Source organism: Xenopus tropicalis, chromosome 7 (assembly GCF_000004195.4).
Source record: "Xenopus tropicalis strain Nigerian chromosome 7, UCB_Xtro_10.0, whole genome shotgun sequence".
NCBI classification, from domain to species: domain Eukaryota; kingdom Metazoa; phylum Chordata; class Amphibia; order Anura; family Pipidae; genus Xenopus; species Xenopus tropicalis.
In genome coordinates, this window is record NC_030683.2 from 99,635,647 (window position 1) to 99,651,584 (window position 15,938).

Sequence of the window (15,938 nt, forward strand, 5' to 3'; positions counted from 1 at the left end):
TATCAGAAGAAAAAAAAAAAAAAGAGAGCGAGGGATGGTAGTTCGTTTTGCTGCAATAAACTACACCTCCCGTGATCCTTTAGTGTACCGCCATTGGGTATTCCCTCCTGAGAACAACCAATGAGAGCGAGGAGAAGAGATTAACAAAAGCGAATTGTCAGTGACATCAGAGCAGGCGAGAAGGGGGAGAGAGAGATTCATTGAGAGCCGGACTAGTTGGCTGGAGGAGTTCTACCGCCCTTGCACTTGGGGGGCAGCGGATGGGGTTTGGGGGGAACCTCTGACCTGTGAGCCGCAATTCAGCTTTGCGTAAGGATAAGACTCAGTGAAACACAAGGCAATCTGCTGGAGCAGGAACCGAGGCACTTCCAGTAGGAGACCCAGCAGCTCTCCGTGTATGTGCTCAGCTCTTGGATGGTACCGGGGAGTGTTGCGCACCCAGACAGGGCTCCTCTGTTGTACCTCGGCTTCGTGTCCAGGGCTTGTCCCTTATGTGTGACATGTTCCTAGCCGACTAACTCCCGGGAGATTGTAGCCACTGGAATCCCCTCCGCCATCAACTGCCTGGGCTGTGAGTTTCCCTGCTTGCCCGCACCCTTTTGTGTCCTGCCCTCCCCAGTGTGCCCATCTCCCGGCCGCACACACTGCTGGGCACTGATGGATACCGCTTCCACTTCCACGTTTGATTCGGAGGTAAGTTGGGATCTCTGTTTAATGTACCCCCCTGTCTGGCGCAACCCCACTGTAGGCTCAGTGTTTGGGGGGGTGGATGGATGGGGGGTGGCTGCTGGCAGTCCCTAGGAATGTGGGTTCCCTTTGGCTCCCCAACACGCAAGGCTGGGATCCCTGGGGGTTGGGGGCTCCGATCAGCCACGACTTGAACTGTTTGGCCAGCTCTCCTTCCAAGCCACGCCATCTTGTCCTTGTAGCTCCACTGGCAGCTCTCACACACAGCCCCTGGCCCCTTTGTGGGGCCCTTCGCTAGAGACCCAGCACCCATCGAATCTTTTCATGGAGGGGGTCACTTTAGCCATTTTCCCTAAGAAATACCATCCAGCCACTGGACTACAAGAGGGCTCCCCTCCCCCCGCAGCTCCATCTTGAATATAGTTCAGCTTGGAGTTGCCTCACTTCTCCAAGGCGTGCCCTCTGGTGGGTGTTGGGGTGCTGATACCCCCACTATTATGCAGAGTGTGCCCCAGCCTGCTGGATTGCACGTTATGGTTACTATTGCCGTGTATACAGATAACTCCGAGTTCTACAGAGCTCCTCACGAACAGGTGATATCAGGGACCCTTGCTTTGGCCAAAGGTGGGACCCCATAACCGGTTATAACCCTATTTGGGGACATCTTGCGTGCGGCCCCCCAGCTGCTGTAGCTCCGCAACGCCCAGTACTCCCTGACAGACCGGATTTGTAGGACCTGAGGCTTAACAGCCCCCCCCCCTTATTGCTCACTGGCTTCTTTAGTTTAACTGCCTAAACCCTTTCTTTGGCCAGAAATAGCCCCGTCTGTGAGCCACCGAGCCCCCCACTACTAGCCCCGTCTGTGAGCCACCGAGCCCCCCACTACTAGCCCCGTCTGTGAGCCACCGAGCCCCCCACTACTAGCCCCGTCTGTGAGCCACCGAGCCCCCCACTACTAGCCCCACCTGTGAGCCACCGAGCCCCCCACTACTAGCCCCACCTGTGAGCCACCGAGCCCCCCACTACTAGCCCCACCTGTGAGCCACCGAGCCCCCCACTACTAGCCCCACCTGTGAGCCACCGAGCCCCCCACTACTGAGTGTCTGTGTTGCCATTTGTATAATAAGGGGGCAGTGGATTTGCCTTGCTGAGATGGGGGGGCTACTGGCTGATGCCTTCAGTTAAAGTTTGGCAGCGTCTGTAGTATTTTAGGCTACATATTGCTGGTTATTGGGGTATAGAAGTGGGGGTTCAGGCTGCTGATAGACCCCCCCCGTCTCGTTGCCCAAAGAAATGCGGGCGTTGGATGGAACATGGGGGATGGCAAACAGAGCAGGAGGCTACACCCACTCCCTCTAGTATTGCTGCTAATAGATTATTTTCTCGCTTGGCTTTGTTTGCCCAGAGCCTGCACTTCCTAGCCTGGGTGCTAAGGGGCTTCCTGCACCCCCATATCTTACATTGGGCTCCTGAGTTGTGCTGTGGGCTGCTGGCCCCCATCTCTGGCAGTGTAAGGGGGGGCTGGAACTCAAGGAAGGTGGGGGGGGGTGCAGGTTGCCGTTTGACTCCCGGGGGGGGGGGGGCGGCATTATTTCTTTACAAAGAGAATCAGGATTGTAGGACTTTATAAATATGTTAATGTCTCGGCACCCACTGAGCGACTATAGCGCTGGGGCTGCATTTGGAACAGAAAATGGGGACTGGCTCATATAATCAAGCTGGGAAAATGGTATGTAGGGCTAGCGGCTGGGGCGTACTGCTGCACTATTACGGGGTGACCCCCCCGCCCCCCTCAGCTCTCCTTTAGTGCAAGTATCATTGCCCGGGGGCGGGGGGCAGTGTGCAGACATGCCGGGGCTTGTCCCCAGGGGTACCCGTAGGAAAGGCTTGGCTAGTTGGGGGTTTCTCACTTTATTGGCAGACGGGGGAAAGTCTGCTCTGGCACTCACCCAGGGAGACTGGGATCGCATCGGTGTGCCCCCCCCGGAGGTGTTTGGGGCCAGCCTGGCTGGGCTGGAGGAGATCCCCCGGCTGGGGGAGGGGTGGGGGCACTTGTGCAATGCTCGCATTTGCACTAGTGATTAGCGGTCTCTGGGGACCCTGCGGATTCGGGGTTCTGTGTGACTCGCCCAAGAGCGGTTTTTGTTTAGCACGGATCGGGTTTCCTACCCGAAATGGGTCCCCCAGCGGGTATGGGGCAAGTGGGGGGTCCGGTGCTGCTGTGCATCGGCTGAGACTGACCAGGACTCAATTGCGACTCGATGAGGAAACATGGCTCCCCCCACCTTCATATTAATCTCCATTTTAGCTACTTTCGGGCATTAGCATGGTTATTGTGCTGGGCACGCCGCCAAGAGGAGGAGACTTGCTACATTGTATCAGGCTCCTGCTCAGGGTGTGTTGGGTGCAGCCATTGCCCCTTATCTCCCCATACACATAGGGGGCCTGCTTGGTACAATATGTTTAGCTATCCCTCCCCTGCAGGATAGACAGTAGCCCCATTGCACACAAAAGCCAGGGGTCCTAATGCATGGAGCACAGGTTTAAAGGTTGGGGCATTAGCCAGGAGACCCCAGTACCAAAGGGGTGAGAAGGGACATAATGTAGTGTTCAGTAATTGCTTGCTATATTCTGTACATTTGGGGGGGGGGGGGGTGATGCCCAATCTGTAACCTTTCAGCTGTTGTTGACCTGCAAATCCCAGTATTACCCCATCAGCTGACAGTGAAAAGCTGGGAGTTGTAGTTAAATAGCTGGAGGTGCTGTATTTTGTTGAAAATATACAATGGTGGTGGTAGTTTAACAAGAGCTTAAGTTGCTGCTGAATTTAAATAATAGCCCCAAGATAGTTACATAGTTACATAGGGTTGAAAATGGGGGGAAGTCTTCCTGCATTGCCAGGCCACCCCAATTTAGTCCTGAATGAATTTACAACCCAATAAATCAGCATTTTAATCTCAATATAGTGCCCAGTATTTATTCTTGTATGTATCTGAGGGGCATTAATTAGTGCCTTAATGTAACGCCATGGAGAAGTCTGTCTACCACCCTTTATGTGCCTGTGGCTGTGCTGTGTGCAATGGTGGCTTCACCTGCCAGTCACATGAGGCCCCTCCCCCTGGGGCTCTCCTCCTGCAGTGTCACTGGGACTAGGGCTGTCCCTGATTTTTGCAGTCCCACTGCTGCTTTTACAGATCCTCCAACGTTTTACATTGGGGAATTGCATTCCAGTACGCACAGTGTGCTCTCTGAAGGCTGAACAGCACAACAGAGGTACACAACTGATTTCTCTCCAAGATGGTATGGCGACAGTTTAGGGATACTGGGAGTTATAGGTCAGCAACAAATGAAGGGCTGCAGGTTTGATGTCTTATGCATGATACTATCAGCAACCCTCAAACCTTTGTATTTACTTAACCCCTGTTTGTCAGTGTATGAATGATCACTTTTATTATTTGACCCATTTCACAATGGAACGTTTAGTGGCCTGTAATGACAGGGTTAAGTATCATTTTCTCAATCTGGCAGATTAGTAGTAGCATGAAAGTTCAGCGGGTGGGAGACAGCAGACTCTGGCTAATAAGAGAGGCCACCAAGCTGCGTAGTTTTATAGAAGGACAATGGCTGCCTGAGAGCCAAGGGAATTGCAGTGCGGGAACTGTTGGTAATAGGTTAAAATAATACTGCTAGGATGCATTTAATAGTAATCAGCATCTATTCCCCTCATCCTCTTGCTCTGCTTTCAACATTAGGGCTTAAAAGGGTGTTGTGTAAAAAATACTGTGCGTAGCATAGGAGTATGCACACCATTTCACTGCCAGTCGCCTTCTATGCTCTGGTTAGAAATGGGTTAAAGTACAGTGCTAGGATTGTTGTGCAACAAACATCGCTGTTTAGATAGCTGATAGCTGTTTAGGTTAGCTGCTCTGCCTCAGGTGGAATGGGTTAACTGCAGCTCTGGGTTGCTGTGTAGTGCGTTTAGTACTCTTTCTTCTCTGCTAGTCACCTGCTCCGCTTTGGCTGTAAATGGGTTAAAAGTTCAGCGCTACATGAGTTTTAATTGGGCTTTTAACCCCACAGTGGTACAGGGTTGTTTAATGCTTATGACATTATTGGTGTGTGTACCCTTTCACTGCCAGTCACCTGCTGTTCTTGGGCTGCTATAGGTTAAGAGTCCAGCACTAGCCATGCAGTACATAGTGTACACACAGGGGGGTGCCTGCCCTGTTTCTGAATATTTTGCTTAGTGTGCTGTGCTTTGCATAGAAAATAAAGTGATATGTATTGCCGTTCCCCTGCCCTGCTTTGGGTGTTATGGGTTAAATTAACAAAGCTCCAGAGGGGGGTTTCATAATTGCTGCTGCTCCCCTTTCACCTTTTAATTGTTGTGTGTTTTGGGTGAAATGGGTTACACCTCTCGTGGTTGTGTCTTGTGGTGGGTTACACAGTCTGTTCTGTTGGCACGCCATGGAAGGTATAAGCATTGGGCACTAATTTGTGGGCTGCACATGCATGCAGATTGGGTTCTGGAGCTTCAGAATGTTCTGAGGCTTTAAGTGGGGGTTGTGGATCACATTCTTTGCTCCACCCAATGTACAGCTGAATCCTGCTGGCATTTTAGTGTCCAGTTAAAGGAGCAGTAGCCTCATGACAGTGTATGTGTGTATATATATATATATATATATATGTGTGTGTGTATATATATATAATTACGTGTACATGAATGCAATTTCTTGGCAGTAATTGTCCTATTTTATATTAGACAGCCTTTAGTATATACTTCTGTAGAGAGTCACAAATAACACTTGACCCCTGTTTATTCTTGCCTGATAGTTATCTGGCCAAGGTTCAGGCAGATATCTGTTGGGGAGACGGTATCCTACACATCTTGTCTGGTATCTGCAGTGTCCGTTCTAATAAGACGGTTATATCAGGGCCAGTTAAAGGCTTAAACTAGGGATGTCCAGATGCTGAAGTACAACTCCCAACCCCCCTACAGCCTTCTGCTGTCAGTAGGATCTGGGAGTTGTAGTACTGCACTGATTTAAACCGTTTCTGGGTGCCATGGAGACTGTTTATGCCTTATTTTGTATGAATGGGATCAGCTTGATCCCTAGGAAGATTTGTGCAGGGTTAGGCACTCCTCCCAAGCGTTGTCCCACTGCCCTACAGCCAAATGCAAATCCTCCGTGTCACAGGGTCGGTGGTTGTAATACAAATCCATTGCTCTCAGGGAAGGAAACATGGATGCCTAATGCTGCATGTCTCTGTTGATTCTCTATCCTTTATTTTAATAGAGCCACAAAGTATTAAAAAAGTCGAGTCACTAAACGAGCAATCTTTAAATGTATGGCCACATTTACCCTCAAGGTCCAAAATGGCAAGGATAAAACCAAAGCTAAAAGGCTTGTACGTCATAGATCAGCCACTGGGGGCAGTAGGTATCCGTTAACCCTTTAAGCTCCAGTGAAAAGTTAATATGTTCTTAATTTCAGGGTTTTTTTTTTCCTGTTCAGCTATTTGGCCTCTTGGTGGTTAATCTGTTTGGTGCTATGTATAGGTTGTAGAGGGATAGTGCAATTGTATCAGGATGTGGTCATGACTATGTTTGTCCAGCAGGAGGTGCATATGTATATGAGCAAAGCAAGCAGTTATTTTACAGTGTGGAGGTTTGCTGCCAAGGGTCATTCTCTGGCCCCAGTAACAGCTTCTTTTAAAGTACCCTTATATGTTCTAATATACCTGCTGAATGATTTGGTTGTTCTGCTGATGATAGTTTCCAGCTGGTATTTTCTGTGAGCTTTCTCTGAGCTATTATGCAAAAAGATTTATACTTTTATTTTAGACACTTGATTAATTTATTGTGATTTTTTTTTTTTTATTTAGGATGGCACTCCAAATTATAGGAGGAGGCGCACAGTGGAGGATTTTAACAAGTTTTGTACATTTGTTTTGGCATATGCTGGTTACATCCCATACCCAGAAGAGGTAAGCTACATGTCATACAAACAGTCTACTGAAACACTGATTACCTGGTGTATTTTATAGTACAGGTATCCGGAAACCCATTATCCAGAAAACTCTGAATTATGGAAAGGTCGTCTCTCAGACTCCCTTTTAATCAAATAATTCAAAATTTTAAAAAACAGTTCCTCCTTCTCTGTAATAATAAAACAGTACATTGTACTGGATCCTAACTAAGATATAATGAATCCTTGTTGGATTTAATGTTTAAATGATTTTTATGTAGTCTTAATGTAGTCTTAACCCAAATTACAGAAAGACCCCTTATCTGAAAAACCCCTGGTCCCAAGCATTCTGGATAACAGGTCCCATACCTGTACCTACGATGGCAAGCAGAGGAATGCCCCTTATGTATATTGGGGCATTTGCCTTACCCCCCCCCACCCCCCTCCATTTTACTGTAAATGTAGTGCCTGAATGGTAATTGGTCAATTCCCCTGGGGATAATGGGAACTACCATTCATTCTTTTGAATTTTACATGCACTGCCTCAATAAAGTATTCCTATTCCAGCCCACATGACGGTCTCATCCTGTATTGAAGGCAGCTTACTTCAGCAGGCTCATCCTTGCCTATCTCCTTGAAGCATATGCGACCAAGCGTGATGTCACACCACCCTTTAGCCCACCGGAGACTGATGCCAAGCTTGTGTGTGCTCACGCTTGCATAGGAGAGGGCTCGACAGCCATCACTGAATGCTGCCTCCGACACAGGACAGCGTTGCCTTGTGGGTCTGACAGAAATATCAAAAGGTGATCTAGCACTTTAAAATTCCTTTTACATGCACTGCATGTTGTAGCACTCTAACTTTAAAGGACCAGTCATACCAAAAAAGGCCTGTTGGTACCCTGTGTATCTATATCTTTTCCATTTTAAGCAGAAATAAAGCCCCACCCAATCTCTTGTATTTAATGATAGTATAGATTAAATAAAAATATCATGCTTTCTAGAAATGAAGAAGTTTACCAGACTTTTTTTATAACAATTGTTACAAAATTGTTGTTCTGGCCTCCCTAGGGGGGCTAAAGCAATGTCCAGCTTGCAGTTAGGGTGCAACTTGAGGGAGTCATGTGATTCTTGTGAACTAACTGAAGCTTAAACCCCAAAATGTTAGAAAATGCATGTCATAATGTATGTGCTTCTGTCTTGCATCAGAGGAGAGCTAGATAGATAGAGAGTGAGTGAGAAAGGGACAGGGAGGGGGGAGCCGAGGGACCTCTTACACTGCAACATAAATGAGCAAGCATATAGATTTTGTGAAAGACAGTTTCAGAAAGCTGTGTGGTTACACATTCCGGGTTAGTAATTTTGGCAGGCCTGGAGAATGCACTCATTCAGCTGGGGGAATTCTAGCGCAGGGGGAACGTGACCCTGCCAGCAAGCAGTGGCTGGGGGCTACCATACAACAGTGCATTTATAATTACCTTTTTCCCCCCTTATATTACAATATATATTTTTATTATGCTTTATATAGTTCTTAGCATATTCAAGAGTACTTTAGAGAATTTAGATGATGTCAATCCTTAACACTAGAACTTACAATCTAAGATCCCTATCGCATTCACTCGTGCACACACTGTAGCCAAAAACCCAGAGCCAAGAGTACCCAGTACCCATGCTTGCTGATAATGTCTATGATGGAACTGAGCCTAGGACCCAGTACTGCAAGGCTACAATACTAACCACTGAGCCAGATTTTTCACTAATGTACTACATCTCCAAGCAATCCTTTAAATCAATTTTGATGTAAGTCACCATCTGGAGGGCCACAAGTCAAATAGACTTGGTATAATATGCATAGTCTCCGACAAGTACTTATCAAGCAGTTGTTGACTGGAAATGTCTAGCAACAGTAGACTGATAAACACTTACAGGTAAGCCCCAGTGGGGGCTTTTTTTGGATTTTGACACTGCATTTTGGCTATTTAAAAGTACATTGCTGAAATTGCCCTATTTGCCATTGCCCTAAAGAGATGCTTGTAATACAGGATTTGGTTCATAATGCAGCAGAATTTCAGCTCTTTTTGCAGGATTCACAAAACCTGCAAAGTCATGTGACGTAAAGCTCTAGAAAACTGAATGAAAGACATAGAGGTGTGCTTTGAATGTGGTTGCACATCCCTAGCCTGAATCTCCTGCAATTATGTAGATGGAAATGGCGATGGTTTAATGGTTTTGTTTGTCTCTTTCCCCCCCTCCATTTAGGAGACTCCTCTGAGAGCAAGCTCCAGCCCTCCAAATAGCACAGGCAGTACTGTTGACAGTGATAGCTGGGACTCAAGATACCAGGACCTTCCATCAAGCGATGCTTTGCCAATCAAAAAGCGGAGAAGCTTCAGTGACCTGAAGCATGAGCGGAGCTTTCCCACTGTGCTTAAGCGATCTAAACTGAGCTCCTTTCTGCTGGACAGGAAGAAAATAGACAAAATCAAGAAGAAGAAAAAGTTAAAGAAAAAGGAACTGGAACTTGAGGGAATCAAGCAAGAAGTAGAGCCTGTAAAACCTATAATAAAACAAGAGCCAGTAGAGACCCCCATAGAAGAGACCACTCCTATTAGTCCTATTGCTCCTTTCCCAGATGATCATTTGGAGCTAAAAAAGTCACCACCACATGAGATCCAGGAGCCTGTGCTGGAGGATCCCAGCACCAGCATGGACTGTCCCTCTGTTTCAATGTCCTATGAGGATACAGAGGACATAAAGACTGAGTATTCAGAGGTAAACCTGGGAAAGCGAACAGTCATTCGACAAGGGAAGCAAGTGGTGTTTCGAGACGAAGACAGCACAGGAAATGATGAAGATATTATGGTCGATTCAGGTAAATACAATATATTGGTTTATACATACTGTACAATGGTTGGGTAGTAAGGAACCTGTTCCAAAAATATTAAGGATTGGTAACATGTACAATAAGGTTTCTTTCAGTGTGCCTTATTACTTCTTCCTTTTGTTTAAATCTGAAAAAGTCTTAAGTTGCTCCCTTTAGCTGACCTTATTGTAGTAGATATGGTCTCTGCATGGATCTCTGCCCAGCTTGACCATCCAGTTGTTGAGCCAGTCTGGACTGATCCAGACTCTTTCACATTTCAAAGCTGTGTGCTGTAACTTGCCCAACTCACATAACTGCTGTTTGTATCAGAAGCAAAGGATATAATGACCAGGAGTTATACTGCTGGTGCCTACCTCTTGCTTGCCTAAAATTGCATGGATGTACTGCTAAACAGCTTATTCAGGCATAATTTATTTTTCTATAGGTTGTCGGATGTCACAGATCTGTTGTGTAGATGCCAGGCATGCCCTGCAGGTTACACCCATTACCTACCTTAGATGACACTCTTTAAAATATGGAGGAACAATTATCATACTACATTTGCACTGACTCCTTGGCAAGTAGCAGCCAACATGTTCAGCGATGCTATTATATTTGCAAGCACACATACACTGCATTAGTTTGCACTAGCATAGTATACATTGCATTCCCCGGGATCCCTGATAGTACTAGGCGCTTACGAAACGACAATCATTGTTTTACCATCTTCCATGCTTTAATGAGAGCAAAGACCTATTCAGTATCCATCCTAATCAGTACATTATTATTATCCAGATCCACATTTTCTAACTGGAAGCATAAACTGCAGCCATCACTGCATGTCTCAAAACTTGGCTACCATTAAACATTGAACTGCTTTACCCACTTATACCTATTTAATATGGCCAATGAAGAGCTTACATTTTTGATGCAGGGAATCACAGGGAAGGAAGCGTGTGTGACTGAATGACTGGCTATTCATAAACACCAAATGGTAACATTAACTGTTGATTCCTCTTTCAGATGATGAGTCGTGGCACCTTGTAACCTGCTTCTGCATGAAGCCCTTTGCTGGGCGACCAATGATAGAGTGCAACGAATGCAACACTTGGATTCATCTCTCATGTGCCAAAATCCGCAAATCCAATGTTCCAGAGATCTACGTTTGCCAGAAGTGCCGAGACACCAAATTTGACATCCGACGATCAAACCGCTCGCGTATGGGCTGCAGAAAATTATTTCTGGACTAGATTGGTTCTGAAGGAACCGTGTGCCCACGGACACAAAGCAGCACTATAAGCACACGGGGTCCACACCACTGTGCGACAAACATTTCACCTAGATTCTCTCTTCAAATTCAACAATAAAACACATTTTGGTTGAATCTGGGTACAAACGTGCAGGTGAAGATAATTGTGCATTTCTTTTCACGGCCCAAGTACTTAGCTGGGATTTACCTTAATCCAAAGTTTCCTGGTTCTGTGTTTTTGTGTTCTACCTTATCTGTCCACAGGTGGTGGTGGGGGGGGTAACCAGGGGTTACACTCCAAGGTTTCAATACAATACTTGGTGTCTCTTCTGCTAAAAGTTTAGAAAAAAAATCAATAAAAATGTTGAAGGTTTCTATGAAGGACAAAGAGTTACTAGAGTAAAAGTTTAAAAGTTCAAAATGTTTAAGTTTGTAAGCATATAAACCTGTGTTGGTTAAAGTACACATTTGCAGCTGAAGATATGGTTTCTAAAGTAGCAGCCACTCCAAAACTCCCTATGAAAGAAGACTTGTGTTCCACAGACAAGAGGAAAAGAATAGGGCTTGGTGGCAGATTAGCGCTAAAGAAGGGCGTTTTTACATAACCTTTTGTTTTTTTCATTTCTTTGGCTGTTCTGGCATTTTGTTGTCATTTATAATATTTTATAAGAGGCCAAGGCAGCTCTGGGGCTTATTGAATATAGTCTCTGATACTGATTAGTTAAAGGAACAGTAACACCAAAAAATGAAAGTGAATAAAAATAATTAATATATTATGTACTATTGCCGTGTACTGGTAAAAGTTGTGTGTTTGCTTCATAAACACTACTACAGTTTATATAAATACCCTGCTGTATAGCCATGGGGGCAGCCATTTAAATTGAAAAAAGGAGAAAAGGCACAGGTTACTAAGCAGATAACAGATAAGTAGCATAGATTCCCATTGTATTCTACACAGTTTATCTGTTATCTTCTTATGTAACCTGTGCCTTTTCTCCTTTTTTCAATTTAAATGGCTGCCCCCATGGCTACACAACAGCTGTTTCTATTAACTACAGTAGTCTTTCTGAAGCAAACACACAACTTTTACCAGTGCAGGGCAACAGTACATTATATTTTAATTTTTTTTTAAACATTATTTTTTAGTGTTACTGTTCCTTTAAGGGCTGCCATTTATTTTCAGATGATATTCCTAGTATACTAAAAGGCAGGTTCCTGCATTCAGAGAGGTTTCTGGCAGACTGGATTTTTTTTTTTTTCTTCATATGTTTTATTTATTTCCCCTTTCCATGTTGCATTTTATCAACATGCATCATTATTTAGGCAAAAGATGTGACTTAAATATATGCTCCTATAATATAAATGACCAAACTCAATCTGTTGGCCTAGAAAAGACACTCATTCTTGAGGAAGTTTAATGAGGTTATGAAGAAGATAAGACATAGGGCTGTTTCTACTGATACATTAAGAATAATATTTTTGTGAGCGCCAGGTGTTGTGACTGGTGGCTCAGTGCCATGGCTGGCTATGGAAAAGATTGGAAAAAGGGGACAGAAGTGGAAGTTAAGTGACAAAGCTATAGCTGCAGAAATTAACCAGGAAAAGTACAACAAATAAAATTAAAAAGAACAAGGATATGCTAGACTGTAGGCAGCCCTGTATTCGGCATATGTTTTTGTGAGCTAATGGTTTACAGGGAATATGGTTGACATACTAGTGCAAAATGCTATACCACTGCTAATGAAACATTAGTGGTTTGAATTCACCACAATACACAATTGGTTCCCATCGGCCCCTAGTCCAGGCTACTATGTTACTGTTACTAGCGGTCATTCTTTGGTAATTCTGAGTATATAAATCAATGTTCTCAGTTTTACCTTGAGAATATTTTTCATACTGGTGCAACATTGGCCCAGATATAACTTCACCAGTAAACATTATGGCATCTCATGTGGGATAATATTAGACATTGGGTTGCTGTTGGATAGCAGAGATTCCCTTAGAAAAGCTTTGGTCTTTTCTTGCCACCAAGTGCACTCTATTTGGTGCCCTTTATGAGTTTGAATGCAGGCAAGGAGCAATGAATATCCATGGTGGTAGGTGTAAAAACCATGTTGCAGTCAATATCCATTTCATTTCTATGCATTTGTATTCTATGTGTAACAGGATATGTGCCCTGATTGTTTATTTCATGACAGATTGTTGTGTTCCCTATTATATATGCATTTATAGATATGGGGCAGATTCATTTTATAGCTGGGATAATAAGCTATTTTAGTATTTGTTTAGGCATAGGAGCTGAATTAAGAAGGGGACCTGGAAATTGCTCATTTTACATAAAAATGGTCCCACTTTTGATTGCTGCACTATTACAAAGCACAACAAGCTCCTAGCATAGCCATTCTTTCCTGCATTGCTACATTAATGCCTCGACACGTGTTCCAACTCATTTATATATAATTATATAGGGTAATGGTATAATAGTAACAATACTACTATTGTGGCCTATTAAAGGTGCAGTATGCCCCCTTGTTTAACATAATGCAGTGCAGTAATAATAAGCCTTGTGCTAAACATACTTTTCTTTTTCTATTGTTTTAATCTCTGGTTTTTGTTATTCCTTAAGCTAAAATGGGAATCTGAAGCTACTCTGTTTTGGTTATTGCGTGCTAAGTAATTAGATTCCCAGTGCCCAGATAATCCCCCTGCATAATGGATTTATATTTACCTGCACACTATTAATCTAATTATTGACCTCACAAGGACCAAACATGGAGTAGCTTCAGTGTCCCTAAGCATATATATTTTTTCTGACTAAAATTGATGTTCGGCACAAATTCTCATTCATTGCACTCATATTGAACAAGAGGGTATACTGTCCCTTTAATTTGTGGTTATACATTTCACATCACTCAAATGATTATATACCTTTCTATCTCCTATTTAGACTAATGCCACACCATGCGTATGGCGTATATTTTCGGCAAGCCAAAAAACGCTTGCCGAAAATGCTCCTACCTGTGCCTGCACCCGACTGAATGAAATGCGCTTGGGTGCAGGCACATGTAGCAGATATCCACTGAAAACCACAAGACTTTGCATTCTGTCGCGTTTTTATGCAGATTTCTGCTACATGTGCCTGCAATCGAGCATATTCAATTCATTCGGGTGCAGGCACAGGTAGTAAATATAGGCCATACACGTGTGGCATTAGCCTTATAATGAAAAGCGACTAAATATCTGAGCAGATCCAAGCTTCAGTCTAGATCAGGGCAATTTGTTTCACACTTGTGTAAGAACTACAACCCCCAGCATCCTTGCTGGTAGGAGCATGTTGCGAAGTTAGGATCCAGAACAGACCGTCTGTGGAAGGCTACCTGTCTCAGGGCTTGGTAGAATAATTTCATATAGAAACTGTTTCACAATGGGAAAAAAATGTACATTGAAAAGCTCTGGTCCAAAATGGTCTCTTATTGGGTATTCGTGTTGCATTGTAAAATAGATTTGCGCTCTTATAGCTGTGGTTTGTTTTGTCTCCCCCTGTCCAAAGCTTTATCTAATGGAGAGAAAACCTAAACCTGCTTTCTGACAGACAGACTAGGAAACGGGATTTACCAGACTTGTGTATTTGCAATGACAATGTTTCTGTGAAACTCTGTATATTTGTAAATAAAGATACCATATTTTAAGTTCACTTGCTCAGCTTTCTTATATTTGTATCCTTTCTCCCCTCAATGGGTTTCATAGTGATTGTAGATACTAGATCTTATTAGGGAGTGTGCCTGAGTGGGACTGTGCACCCTACTATATATGTATTCTTTGCATTAGAGTGCAGACACTCCAAGGCACACTCTGATCTGGGATTCAAAATAGGCCCTGGCATTTTAAGTACAAACAGCCCACAACAGGAGGCCCAAACAGCCCCTGAACAGACCAATAAATAGTGACTGTCTATGACATATTACAGTAGCCCTCTGGCATTTGCCAGAACCCACAGGCTGCCAGTCTGGGCCTGGGCACACTACAGACTTCATGCACCTGGCCCAGCTCACACACAGCATGGTAAAGCTGTACATTGCATTGTGGCTTCAGGCATTTTTGGCATGTGACTAGCAGTAATGAGCATGATCTGGCCAAGTCACATGGCAGTCTGTAGTGTGAATGAGGCCTAAAGCATCTTCATATCCCAAAAGTGTTAAGAATGGATCTGAAACAAATTATGGAATATTTTTTGGATTTGTAGTAAGGCAAGATGGGGTTGGGTAGGGACTGATATGGTGGAGCAGTGTGTATAATAAGACAAGATGGTGTCTTGGGAAAGAAATGAAAGTATTTGTAGTAATACATGGTGTCAGTATTGGGAATACTCTATGGGAGTCTCTATGTGGTAACCACTGGAAGGCTGCTGGCTGTATCATAAAAGATGGAACCTCACAAAGGGAAATTTTGCCTTATTAAAGAACAATTCATGGTATTTCCTGCAGCAGTGGCTTTAGAGATTCTGTTGTTTGCAGAGGAATTTGTCAGCAGTGTCAGATAAGTGCTCATTTTGTCCTTTAGCCCAGTAGTGTCACAATAGTTACCTGCTAATTATTTGTGTTTATTGGTGCATAATAGTGCCATTTATTGTCTTGCTGAGTGTGCAAAAGCACACATTTTAATACTAGATAATCTAGTTTTACTTTTAAAGTAGAAACTCAAATTCATTGAGGGGGGTGCCAATTTGTTAACCACGACCAAGTGACTAATATTACTTACCCTTGTGCCCCAAGGGATCCCTTGGAGAATGAAAGAAGATGGCCAAACAGTGCTCCAGTCACAATGGGCATCATATGGCACTGGAAACTATGGCTGAGCAGCGCCTATAATGCAATGGGCTTCATATTGTAGTGAAGACTATTAGAAATCTTTCTCATTGGTCATTAAAGTGGGCATACACGGGCAGATAACACCTGCTGATTTGGGTCCTTCAGACCGATTCAACATCATATCTGCCCGTGTATGAGCATCCCCAATGGGCCTACCGGACTGACATATGGCTTTAAATGTGGCCCTCGGTTTGACAGCACCTATGCCTGCCGTTGTAATTAGCCCGATGTCACCCACCTTAGGTGGACATATTGGGAGAAGGTCCGCTTGTTTGGTGACCTCGGCATCCACGATCTTACCA

At 44.2% G+C, this 15,938-nt stretch overlaps 1 protein-coding gene across 2 annotated transcripts; it reads left to right on the forward strand.

The window, feature by feature from the left end:
- The first annotated feature begins 208 nt into the window (after nt 1–208).
- On the forward strand, nt 209–11,156 carry phf13 (PHD finger protein 13). 2 transcript variants are annotated; one of them, NM_001006860.1, is made up of 4 exons: nt 209–693; nt 6,574–6,675; nt 8,916–9,528; nt 10,543–11,141. In NM_001006860.1, the coding sequence occupies exons 1-4, from the start codon at nt 658–660 to the stop codon at nt 10,767–10,769; spliced, it is 978 nt and encodes a 325-aa protein (NP_001006861.1). In that variant the 5' UTR covers nt 209–657; the 3' UTR covers nt 10,770–11,141. The 2 variants fall into 2 exon arrangements, with proteins under 2 accessions (NP_001006861.1, XP_012821896.1); XM_012966442.3 differs by lacking the exon at nt 209–693 and adding an exon at nt 2,301–2,416 and having other exon boundaries at nt 10,543–11,156.
- The last annotated feature ends 4,782 nt before the right edge of the window (nt 11,157–15,938 follow it).